This window comes from Drosophila albomicans, chromosome X (assembly GCF_009650485.2).
Source record: "Drosophila albomicans strain 15112-1751.03 chromosome X, ASM965048v2, whole genome shotgun sequence".
In the NCBI taxonomy this organism is placed as follows: domain Eukaryota; kingdom Metazoa; phylum Arthropoda; class Insecta; order Diptera; family Drosophilidae; genus Drosophila; species Drosophila albomicans.
In genome coordinates, this window is record NC_047627.2 from 24,376,589 (window position 1) to 24,389,880 (window position 13,292).

Below are 13,292 nucleotides of genomic sequence, written 5' to 3' on the forward strand. Positions count from 1 at the left end.
AATTTAGTTACTTAAGTTCACTTACGGGATCGCCATTGCGGAGCCAATCGATGGTCGGATTAGGGTCAGCTTTCACTTCGCATGTGATCGTATAGTCGCTGCCCAAAATTGGGAATTGATTCTCCGGTGCATTCGTCCAGGTAATGGCAACTGCAAGAGAGCGAAAGAGGGAGAGAGTGTGGGTTAAATATTGGTTAGTTATTGTTGGCTGCACATGGCGTATACGTAATGCCTGTCAGAGACACATGAAAGCAATTCAAGCATCAAGCGCAAAATCCAAAGATATTTGCGCGAATTTGTTAGCACAACTTGGAAGACTTGCCTTCTGCCTTCGGTCCCTTCTTTCCCTTTCCCTTAACTTGCCACAATTCTCGCTATGCGCTCCAAGGGTCACTAACGAGCCGGACGTCGAGGCATGCCAATAAATCTCTGTTGCAGCAACAGCAACAGCAGCAGCGAACAGAAATTGAAAAAATTGCAAGCTAAAATTCCTAAATCAAATACTTGCGCACAATCCAAACACAAACAGGCAACAGAGCAAAACAACAACAACAACAACAACAGCAGCATGGACCCTGATGGGGTCCTGGACAAACCAGTCACCCATTCAACCAGTCAGCCAGTCAGCCAGCAAATCGAAGCTGAGGGGCCAGCCAAAGTTAAGGCGCAAAGTGAAATATTTTACACATCAAACTGTTTAATATCAACAGCACAAGCTGTAAAATGCAGTTGTCCAAGGAGTTGGGTGGTGGCGTGGAGGGGAGTGAAGCTACCCCTCACGTTGGGCGCCACAAAACATAGTATATCCTTGTGCCATGTGACTTTAACGGAATTATTTCACAAGCAAACCATCAATTTAAAATTATGCTCGACAACTTGGAAAGCGGAGGAGGAACGTTAAACTAGTAAGAAAGCTATAGTCGAGTGTGCTCGACTGTGAGATACCCGCTACGTATTTTGAATAACAGCAAAACTGTGTGGTATTATTCTTAAAATATATCACAAAAATACTAAAATATACCAACTGCAATATTTGGTATATTGATATAATACTACCTTCAAAGTGCGGAATTCTTAGAATATACCAAATTAATATACCACAAAAATACAAAGCCTGTATTTGGTATATTAGCCTAATTCTACATTCAAAATGCTGCATTCCTAATATATACCAGATTAGTATACCGCCAAAATACTAAAATAAATGCCAAGGGCTATATTTGGTATATTGCGATAGTGCAGCATTTTAAATATACCATGTAGTACACAATACAAATATACTAAAATATACCAATATGTGTATTTAGTACAAAATATATCGGATTGTCAGCTAAAGCCATTAAGACCCATAGTAAGATGGCCTTTTTTGTCATAAAATTATGCTTCTTATTTAATGTTTATCAATCTGTTGGGGGCGGAAGTGGGTGTAGAAAAAATTAAAAACAAACTTCATCTGCGTGCAAGCATAACAAATGCTGTCGAAAAAGTATTTTAACTCTATCTCCTATAGTCTCTGAGATCTAAGTGTTCATATGAGTGGACAGACAGACAGACGGACAGTTTGATTCCGTCTGCCTTATACATAAATTTCTTGCAGGCACATATTTATAATACCTTTCTACTGCTAGACTAGCGGGTATAAAAATGTTAACTGAAAGTTGAATTATATAAATGATTTGCAATGAACTATAAAATTCAACATAGTTTGCTATTAGATTAAGAACTTGCCGCTTGGAGCTCAACTCTTGTAGGCTGTGGTTTCAGTTTTTGTGTTTGGTGTTTGGTCATCAGGTGTTGGCGATTGCAACTCGGAAGTGAAAGGCGTGCCCCGAGCTGCAAAAGAAGTTAGAGTTTTGCACTCATTTCCGCAGCGGAAATTGTGCAGATCGTTTTGCGGGCAACGAAGACTGGGATGGAGAGTGAGGGTTGAAATATTGCTGCAGTTTGGATTTGCTGAGGTGGCTTTCAGCATGTCTCTGTCTCTGTCTCTCTCTGTGTGTGTTTGTGCAGCTCAAATATTTACAGTTTATTTATAAATCAGTGTAATAACAAGCCATCTGTCTATCTAGCTGCGCTGTCTGTTGACTGTCAAACAGCAAAGCACACACGATGAAGAATGGTGAGTGGAGAGTATAGAAGGGAGACGGAGATGCGAGGTTAAAAGTCTTTTAAGCCAAATCCTAGCTGTCCGGCCTTACGGTTTTTTGGACAAAGCCAAACGGAAACTTGTGTAAAAACATTTTCTATTTTCCAATTTTATTGGCAGTGCAAGTTCTTTCTGCACTTTCCTCTCTCTCCCCCTTCCCTCGTCTACTGCTGAAAATAAATAAAAGTTGCTGTCGAATTTCCTCTTTAGCTGGACTCACAGTTTGCCCAAAGGCAAACAAACTGCAAGAAGAACCTTGTTGTTGTTGTTGCTGTTGCATTGTCGTTGCGTGTGAGATTTTGTTGTTCAAACACTTTTCGCTGACGTCTGGCAACACAGCAAAAGTAACAGCAACAGCAACAGCAACACACATGAAAAAAAGATGAACTAGTTTACAATTTCATTATTAGTTTGAACAACGACATCGACAACTAGGAAACGACAAGGATACGAAGGACATGCGAAGAGGACACACCAAAGAAGACATTCCAGAGCAAAAGCAAAAGCAAAAGCAACGTCGCGTCGCCATCGCCGTCGCAACTTATTGAAAAAGTTGCTGCAACTGCAAAGTGCAAACTGGCAACTGGCAACTGGAACTGCAAGCAAGTGCAGCAAGTTATTAAAAATCAGTTGCAATTGGATTTCGTGAGCCACACACACACACACACACATACCACAATTCACAAATCTCTGTTTATTCTCTTTCCTCCGACACACAATCCTCGCTAAATTCTTGTCCAGTCAAAATCAACTAATGAGCTTAGCTCTTAGCTCAGCCCGCATGCAATATTCAAATATTCAATGCCTTAAAGCTGATTGCTATGGTTGAATGAGCACACAAAAGCTGACTGCTTCAATTATAAATTTTAAAATTTAATAAAAATTGCTAAGAAAAATTCGAATTTTTTTAAAATAAAAACACAACTTTAAATTAACTTTTATCCCGATTACAGAGCTCACAAAAGCTGACTGCTGCTTAGGCTTAGGAAAATGTTTCAAAGTTTGGAAACTATTAAAAGTGTTCTCAAAGAAAAGCGTAAAAACTTGAAATTTTCTAAAATTAAAATAAAATTATAAGTTTAAAGCTGATTGCTATGGTTGAATAAGCACACAAAAGCTAACTGCTTCAAAGTTTGCCAACTATGAAAAGTGTTTTCAAAGAGAAGCGTAATTTCTTATCAAAATTTGACATTTTGAAACATTAAAATACAATTATTCAATTTAAATTTATTAAAAATTCTTGATGCATTTGCAGTCAGACAAAAGCTGAATGCTTTGACTTAAGAAGTTAAGAAATGTTGTTTGAGAAATTCGGGGTTTTTGAAATTAGATAAAAATAAATTCTTTTAATTCATTTGAATTACAAAAAATTGCAAAATATTCAAGTGTTCATTTTGAAATTTGAAATTTGATAAAGCAAAGAAGAGCTTTAAATTAACTTGAAGCCAGTTTAAATATATTGCTGTGGCATTTTCAATCTCTTCTTTTATGTATTGAGATATCTCATTGGATATTATTAAATGAATCACTAATTTATATTGTGAATAAATTAATATAAAATATTTGTATTTTTTCGATGGAAATTCTGGTCTGCGTATTTCGAGGTTCACCACATAAATTAGCTTTAATTACTCGGCCGAGAAGTTTAGCAGTAAGGGATTAAGATATTTTAATACCACTTAAATGCAGAGTGAGAGAGAGAGAGAGAAAGAGGGAGAGACATAGAGAGAAAGAGAGGGAGAGGGAGAAAGAGGAGAGAAATCAGCTTAGCCACTTAATAAATGACTGACAGAATGCAACAAAATGTTGCAATTAAAATATTTATCATGAAACCTAAGTAAACAGGCAGATATACGCATTTGTTGTGTTGTGTGTGTGTGTGTGTGTAATTTATGAAGTTTGAGATTTGCCACATTTTGTGGTAAATGCGCTTTAAGGCCTTTAATAAATGGCTGCATAACGTAGTGGCATATTGATTCAATGCAACACGGAGCGCGGAGTGGAGGGCGTTGACAAGGGCAAGGCATTAACTGTGCAACATGCCACACGGAGAGCACTGCGAGTGGCATGCAGCAGCAGCAGCAGTAACGTGGCATCGTGGTCCAGTGCCGAGAACTTGAAGCACTTTGGCAACATCGGAAGTTGCCAGTTGCCACAGTTGCCGAACGTTGCGCCACTCCCCTCTTTGCCACCGCACGTTGCACAAGTTGCAACGGAAGTTTGTTTGCAGCATATGCATTTATTAAAAGCATAAATATTGAAATATTAAGCTGTGAGTGGCACAAACAACAGAACACAGTCGCTCCCTAGTCAAATAGTGTGTGGCAAGCACCTAGAGAAGCTGCAACTTTTGGCCGCCCCTCGAGTCCAAGTAAATGTTGCCGCTGCTGTTGTTGTTGTGGCAAGCTGCAAGAGTTGCACGTCGTTCCTGCAATTTGCACTTTGCTTCTACCATCTTCTCTCTCCCTTCTCTCCGCTCTTATTTGCTTAGCTAAATGCAACTTGTGAGTTGTCAACACACATTGAGACAGCAACAGCAGAACACACACGCTAAATTTGTCCAAGCAGGAGGCGGGAAGAGAGGGAGAGGAAGGGGTGAGGGGGAAGACGTTGTGTCATGTTGGCTATTGATAACTAACTGCTGTTTGAGCCAAGCTTTGCGGCCAAATTGGACAACGATGCTTACTCACAGCTTTACACATTTACCAACACTGCTCAATATTATGAGTTGGATATTCTTTGAGCACACACATTTTGATAGAGGCGTTTAAAATTGACTTGAAGTGCACATTTACCAACACTGCAAATTATATTGGTGTCATAATAGTAAACAAAGGTATTAAAGGATTCTAAATTGAATTTAACTACACTTTTCATCCACACAATCTATTCATGCTCTTTGTGTACAGCTGTTCACATTTACCAACACTACAAATTACGAGTATGATGTTCCTTAAGCTCATATTGCTTTTAATAGAGGCATTAGAATTGACTTGGAATTCACGTTTACCTACACTGCTTACTACATTTTAGTATTTACCAACACTGACAATAGTAATGTTGTCATAATAGTTAATAAAGGTATTGAATAATGATTAAACAAGGAATTTAACTACATGGCTCATCCACAAAATCTATTCATGCTTTTTGTTCACAGCTTTGCGCATGTACCAACACTGCAAATGTGTTATCTAGAGGCATTCTCTTTCACCCAGCAGCTAATAAAGATTTTATAATCTACTAAAAGTGCATATTTACCAACACTGCTGCTATCATCAACAAAAACAATTGCTGACTACGTTTTGTTTGAAACTTTACCAACACTGTAAGTAATTATGGCGAGCATTCTATGATCAGAAACATTGCTGAACACCTATTGTTTGCAACTTTGCACTCAATAAGTGTTTAAATATACTTAAAGTGGTTATTTAACAACACTGCTGCTCCTTAGAACAATCCACTTTCTTTCACTATTTGGCATATGTTGGTTGTTATATAACACTGTGCACTAGCGAGTGTTGTAATCGCATTAGCCGTGCCTTATTTAAACTTTCAACTCTGCTGCTGTCTCTTTTCAATTACACACACACACGCACACATCGCTTTGACCTGTGCACAAAGAGCAAACAACAAGCAACAATAGACAGGAGCAGAAGAAGAAGCAGTAGAAGAAGAAGAAGGTTCTGGTTGCATTTGGAATGCTCAACTGTGTGTGCACAACATATCTGCCAACATTGGTGGCATCTCTCTCTTCTATGTAGGTGCACACTGCATGCAATGCCATCTCTCTCCACCTACCTCCTCCCTGCTGTCCACCCTTTATCTGCACCTTTTGTTTGGCTTGCCAAGCAACCGCTGCTGTGGCGTTCCATATCAGAGGCACAAATTGTTGCGTAGCAAAATATTTGATTTCATTTCAAACGCAACGTCGCTTCAATGGAGTTTCGAGTTAACATTGCAACCTGCACTGCTCTGTCTCTTTCCCTCTCTCTCTCTCTCTTTCTCTCTCTCTCTATCACTCTTTACTATTTCGATGGAGCACTTCTTTTGCTGTTGCTAAAGTTGCCGAGTCTGTAAATTCTTCACATGTCGCACCGTTGCTGTTTGCTGTTCGTGTGTGTGTTGTCCAACCTTCTCGCTCTGGGTTGACCCGGGTCATGAGTGTGTGGGGGCTGGTGTGTGTGAGGGGGCGTGGCAACGTGTGCCGTGTGCACTTTAAATTGCTTAGAAAAATCAATCTTGTAAAAGTTTCGGAGCTGCAGCGGCACTTATGTGGACTTTTCTAAAGCTTCGCCAGCAAAGTTAACGAGCCAGCAAACAGTTCCTCTCACTCTGTGCGTGTGTGTGTGTGAGAAAGTGTGTATGCTGTTGTGGGTGTGCTTGTTGTGCCTGCTTTGACTGCTTATTGGCAATGTCTTTGCTTAAAGTCACATTCATTTTGTATTCACTTCGTGGCTTAACAACACTTGATACTCGACACTAGACTCTAAGCAATCCTCACTCGTTACTCGTTACTCTTTCACACGTTACTCGTTCACTTCTTATTCTTTCACTACTCTTCTCTTATTGTTATGTTTCCCGATCGATTGTCTTCTTACATCTGAAGTAATCACTCAACTACGTGCTCATTTATCAACACTCGTCGCTCGCTATTTTTTATTCGCTACTCTTTACTCGTCATTTGTTACATACATAATGTCATGTACTTTATTATTCGAGTATGTAACAGAAATAAGGCAAATAATCAGTTCATATTTGCTGTTACCGTCACGCTCGATACTCGCTAATCGTTATTTTCTACTTGCCAATTATCAACTTTTTTCTTGACGTGATTATCTTATAAAAAGTCTAGTAATAGCTACTCTATTTGATCAACTCTCGCTAAATTCGCCACCCAATCGATTATTCTCAGCACTCGTTACTCGCTACTCTTTCACTCTTTACTTTTCCACTCAATACTCTCCTCTCTCTATTCTCGTAATTATCTAATAATAATTATAGCAAACGCTGAAATATTTGATCATCTCTCCACACTCGCCCCTCTTTACTCGTTACTCACTACTCGTTCGTCGCTTCATAGAGTCACCCAATCGATTACTTCTTTATCGTATAAAAACTAAATCAAGTAATCACCTTCAACTACTTGCTCATCTCCTAGCACTCGTTGCACTCCAGTCTTAACCAGCCTTTCGCTATACTCCATTCGCTACACTCCACTCTCTACAATCCACTCGCTACTTCATGTCCCCTACACATGCTTTGTCAATCGAACTAATCAAAAATGCAGTGCAGTGTAATAATTTCATTCTGCCAAAATCTCTTTGACTCTAATCACTCAACTGCTTGCTAAACTCTAGATGAAACTCCACAGTAGACAATAAAAATTGATAAGAGCGAGTGGCGAGTGCCAGGGACATGTTGTGGCCAGCTTTTATCGTCAACGTATGCATGACATTCGACAATCTAATGCAATTTTACACTTGTTTTGCTCCTCACAAAGGTGGAAGATGAGACATGACAACTCAACTGCAGTTATTTTTATTGTCAGCAACAGTAAAGAGCTTTGCAGCTTTGTTTTTCCCTTTGGTGCGGTGCAGTTGAGTCTCTTAACACATACACCTTTAGTGTGAATTCATCCTTTAAGCTTTGGCATGCATGAAAGGGACTTTAAAGCAGCAGCATTTCAATACAATTTGATAAATTTCTATCTTGGGAAGCACAAAAGAAGTTTATCCTATTTTTATCCAGCAGATTGAGTTAATAAATGTGCAGAAGATTTTGAGAGAATGCGTACTAAATATTCGTTTTTGTTAGAAATTATGTTGAAATATGATTTCGGTATTTTGGGAGTTTAATAAATGGGAGTTTAAATTGCGAATTTGTGTGTGTGTGGCATCATTAAAAGCAAAGTCACATTCCGATTGTTCTCTTGAGCAAATATGCTTTCAGTGTTGCACATCAATCAGCACTCGAAACACCTTTAGAATGTTCCAAAATGTTGCAAATTTATGCTTGTGTCCAACATTCGAATGTGGGTCAAAGTGTGTATATAAATCAATTGTCTTCTAAACTTTGTGGAGCCTGAAGCGAAAGTTTTGTGTGCATATATCAAAAGTACAGTTACTTACCATAAGTTTTAATTGAGACACTCGTCTGAAGCAATTCGGTATTTGCATACGAGGCGGTGCAATAATATTTCCCAGTCATTTCGCTCGTCAGCGAGGGTATCATCAAAGCCAAACTATCGCCGGGCAGCGTTTCCGTGTACATCGGTGGCTGATTGCGTCCCGTTCTGCATTTGGAAAGGGAGAAACATTTATATTAGTACAACTTCTCCTTCTTCTTCTTCTTCTTGCTTCTGCGTATGTAATGTTTATGCTTATGATTATAATAATTGTTATGCGAGCGAGCAACGTTGTTGTTGTTGTTAGTATTGTAGAATGCTTTCTTGCTTGCTTCTGTTTCTTCTTCTTTTTCTTCATTTGCATGCCACGAATTTTCCTCCTTTCTTTCGCTTTGTTTTTTTGCACCCATAACAATTACAGAAAATTAAAAGAAAATTGCGTTTCTTTTTTCGGCGCATTTCCATTTATATTTCCTTCTTTCGAGGCAGAGTACAAATATCATTTCAGGTCAATGTTGTTTGACTTTCGACCGCCAGCATCGTGAAGAGCTTCAGATTCAAGTGCAAACAATTTATTTTTATGCTCAACACTTAGAGATTGAATCTCTAATTAACGGCAAACAAAGAGGGGGAAAGAGGTGAAGATTTTGTGTTAATTAAACATAAACAGCTAAATTTCTGTTTTTTATTGATATTGTGGAAATTTTAGCCGGTTTTGACTGGCAAAATAACAAAGTTAGAATGGTGTCTAGGATTCAGTAAAGCTATTCTATACTTTTAATACCCGAAAGGTACTAAAGTATTGGTATATAGTAGTAGATTAATATACTAAATATGCATTACGATATATTTAAGTATTCTCTTTGGTAGACTAACTTTGCTTCAAATTTAGTTCTCCCTCAATTCTCTATCAATGTTGGTATATTTCAGTATTTTTGTATTATTAACTTTGCTACAATTTCAATTCCCCCACCATACCAATAAATACCATTGCACCAAATATACATTAAGGCATATTTCAGTATTTTTTTGGGTATGATAACCTTGCTTCTTTTTAAGTAACCCCTCCATATAAATATACCAACTGTTGATTTCGTTCTATTTTTAGTGTTTTGTTGATCTATTAACTTTGCTACCCCCTTCATATCAATATACCTAATAAACATTTCAGAATTTTTTTTAGAATATTAACATTGTGTCAGTTTCAGTTCCCTCTCTATATAAATATATACCAATATACCAAAAATATACTTTACGGCCTCAGTTTCAGTTCTCGCTCCTTAGCAATATACCAAATATGTATTTTGGTATATTTCAGTATTTTTTAGTATATTAACTTTGCTTTAGTTTCAGTTGCTTTTCCTTATCAGTTTTTATCAATATACCAAGTAAACACTTTAGTATATTTAAGTATTTTTTGGTACATTAACCTTGGTTCAGTTTCAGTTCCCAATCCTTATCTTTGACCTTCCTCTTGATCCATACGCTACACACAATGCTTAATTTGCCGTCACTTGACAACCCTATCAACTGATTGTTCCAATCGCATCCCAAAAAAAGAAATAAGTAAACAATTTAGCCGCAACTGTTGCTCATAATGAGTCAGCAAATTCGAGAGCAAATTTTACAGCCTGCTCTCGAAAGTAATTGCACAAATTTTGCAATTAGCGATGCCTGCCAGATGCCTGACAACCCTACGTGTGTGTCTGTGTGTGTGTGTGTGACAAACAATTTAACATTGCATACGCGCAGGCGTTGCGCATTAAAAACTTTTGCTGGCTGCTGCGCCATTTGCTTTGTTTGCCAAATTGGCATTTTGCTAGCAAATCTCTTTTAGTCAGCAAATAACAAAAAAACACAAAATACAATCGTACATAACTATCGAGAAGTGGAGGGGAGCGACAGAGAGAGAGAGAGAGACTAAGTGAGAGAGAGAGGGCAAAGCACACGTACTAATTAATTAAAAAACTTTTGTTGCGCAAAACTAAATATGCATGGCGCTTATAATTATTATTATTATGGCTTCGCATTGTAAGCCGAGTCGGTGTCCTCCCCTTCCCTTCCCCCAGCAACAGAAGAAGAAGCAAAACTTTTGAGTCAAACAGTTTGTATTATGATTTTTTTGAGTTGAGTTGAATTGGGAAGCCAAGGCAAAAGTTTCAAACTCAAATGGTGAGCAGCGGCAGCGAGTCAGGTAATGCTTAGAGAGCTGCGTGAGTAGCACAAAACGAGTGACGAGTGACGAGTTAAGCAACTCGTGACGCGCAATCATAGCTCGGAAACTTTGTTCTTACTTTGTTTAGAGCTAAGTAAGTAGCACAAAACGAGTGACGAGTAAAGTGTAACGAGTGACGAGTTTCGCAACTCGTAACGAGATTCAGGGCAATCATAACACACAAACTTTGCCATCTCTTTGTCGTTGTCTTTGTTGATTTCAATTTCAGTTTTTGGCAAGCAGCATAAACCCAATTTTAGTATTTCTGGCACACATATACCCTGTACAATAGGTTCGCCATGTGGTTGCTATGACTGACAATGCGATTCTCTGCAGTCGAAATCATGCAGCGTATCTGTTTGCCTAGACTATGGCGAACTAGCTTTTATTATTCTCCTCTTGTTATGCACTTGCTGAGGCTATCATAACTTTGTTTATACATTTTCGATACCCTAAGCTGGGAGGAGTGTGTTGGCAAAGCCAGAAAAGTTGAACAGAAAGATTTATACTGAGTTCGAGTATTGTTATATAATTTAAAAGAAGCTGTGAATGTTTCATAATGTTATCGAAAATGTTATCGATCAGTGTCGATCAGTCTTTGTTTATACAAAGAGCGTGTGGACCAGGGCCAAGAAAGTAGAGCAGAAAGATTGATACAAATTTTGAGTATTAAACTTTTCAATGATTAAAAATTATCAATGAATGTTTCTGAATGTTATCGATCAGTCTCGATTGTTATGCATTTGCAACTTAGCTGCTAAGCCAAGAAAGTAGAGCCCAAAAAGTTGATTCGAAGTTCGAGTTTTGTTATACAATTTAAAAGAAGCTATGAATGTTTTATAATGTTATCGAACATGTTATCGATCAGTATCGATTGTTAACTTTGTTTATACAGATATCGTGCTGACAAAGCTAAGAACGTTGAGCACGAAAATTGAGTTTAAAATTTAATTATAATGTTATCGAATGTGTTATCGCAATCGTTTCGTTATCGATCACTGATTTATTTCCGAACTGTGAGAGCATCACATAGTCGACTTGAGCGAATTCGTGAACTAGTTGTGACTACTGTTTTTACGAGTGTAATTGGTTTTATATATTCCGAGAGTTTTGTGTGTTTATGTATGTATAGCCATCTGCATGTGTGTGCGTGTGTGTGTTTGCTTAGTGTAAATGTGTGTGTGTGTGTGTGTGAAGCATGAGCGCAACCTGCGTTCGATTTGAGATTCGCAATTGTTGCCAAATGCAACAAAAAAAAAGAAAAAGAAAAACGGCTTGCTTGCTATTTGTTTGCCTTGTCCACACACACACACACACACACACAAATACACTCACATATGTATAGGGAAAACTCGTTGCTGCGCCCAAAATTATGCTAACAAAAGCCGTCGACGACAATGCCAAAAAAAAAAAATAGTAAAAGAAAGCACGAAAATTCGTAGGGAAAAAATGTGAGGGAAAATAAGAAAAGGAGAATGAAAAAAAGCGGGCAAAAATATGAAAAACTGTTGGAAAACAAAATCGTAACCGCATCGTGCCTCATGCCACATGCCTTCTGCCTCATGCCACATGCCTTCTGCCTCATGCCACATGCCCCATGCCCCATGCCTCGCATAGTGGCACAGCGGAAGACATTGTGCAAAATTTCGCTGCATATTTGCGTTGGATTTTTAATATTGCGCCAAACGGCGCACAACCAAACCGGGGGGTAAATGCCCAGTTAGAGGGGAGAGGAGAGGCAAGTGAGGGAGGGGCGAAGGAAACTAAAGGGGCACTGAAGGGGATGGGGGCTGAAGGAAAGCCAAACAAACAAGAGCTTCAAAACAGTTACGCATACGTAAAAATCAAATTTTTGATTGTCTCCATGAGTGAGGAAGATAAAGAGAGGGAAGGGAAACAACGAGAGAGAGCAGAGAGAAAAGGGAGATAAAGAGAGAGAGGGAGAGAGAGAGAGAGCAGAGAGTAAAGAGAGCAGCGACAGGAAGTCGCCATTTTGGCGCCTTGGGGACCAACAACGATTTTTTATTGCATTTCTTTGGCTTCGATGCGAATAAAGATGTCGTTTCTGCTCTGTGTTTGTTATTGCAAGCATTTTGGCATTGTTATTGAATGAGCCAAGAAACGAAAAAAAAAAGAAAAAATAGCAAAAGGAATGCTGAGCAAAACTCGCTTAGAGATGCATTTAAGACGCTTAAAGTTGCACTTTCTCAGCGATTGATAGAAACAGATTAAGTTGCGTGTATTTGGCGCCCAATTAAAACGCACTTAAATTACTAATGAGCAGTGGAAGAAGAGAGAGAGAGAGAGGATTAGACGTGAAATATGTTTAACGAACTCATTTTAAAATAGCAAGAAAGTATAAGAAGTTTGGCTTGAAAAACACTAAAAGAGATTTAACAAGACTTTAGCAAGTGCTGACGACTCATAATGAATAAAGAGAACCGAAAAAAGTCCAAACTCTCAAAATCTATAATACTTTTTCAATCTAAATAATTATAAGATTCATATTTACGCTCTATATATTATGAGTAAAAGAACTGAATTTAAAATCAATGCAAAAGTACCGAAATGAAATCCAAAAATTTAACTCGACTTTGTAGTTCATTTATTCGAAAGTACTTCTATTATTTATTTTTAGTTTTAAAAGTCGAGCTTATTTGGTTATCACTTCAGTACTTTTGTAATATTTTTAAATGCAGTTCTATGCAGAAGATGATTTAGAAATCATAAAAAATATAAAGCATAATTTATACTAGTTTAAACCTTTTAAATACATTCTTAAAACCTTTTAAAACTTTGCTTTCTGC

General features: G+C 38.0%; 1 protein-coding gene across 7 annotated transcripts in view; it reads right to left on the reverse strand.

Annotated features, from left to right (window-relative positions):
- Positions 1–13,292, reverse strand: part of LOC117578213 (fasciclin-2) — a 105,982-nt gene that overhangs the window by 13,320 nt on the left and 79,370 nt on the right. For all 7 annotated transcript variants that reach the window (XM_034263580.2, XM_052006824.1, XM_034263584.2 and 4 more), the window contains 2 exons: positions 8,275–8,438; positions 26–150 (listed from right to left, as the gene is read on the reverse strand). In XM_034263580.2, coding sequence (XP_034119471.1) covers positions 26–150; positions 8,275–8,438 — 289 coding nt within the window. The remainder of the gene's footprint in view (positions 1–25; positions 151–8,274; positions 8,439–13,292) is intronic.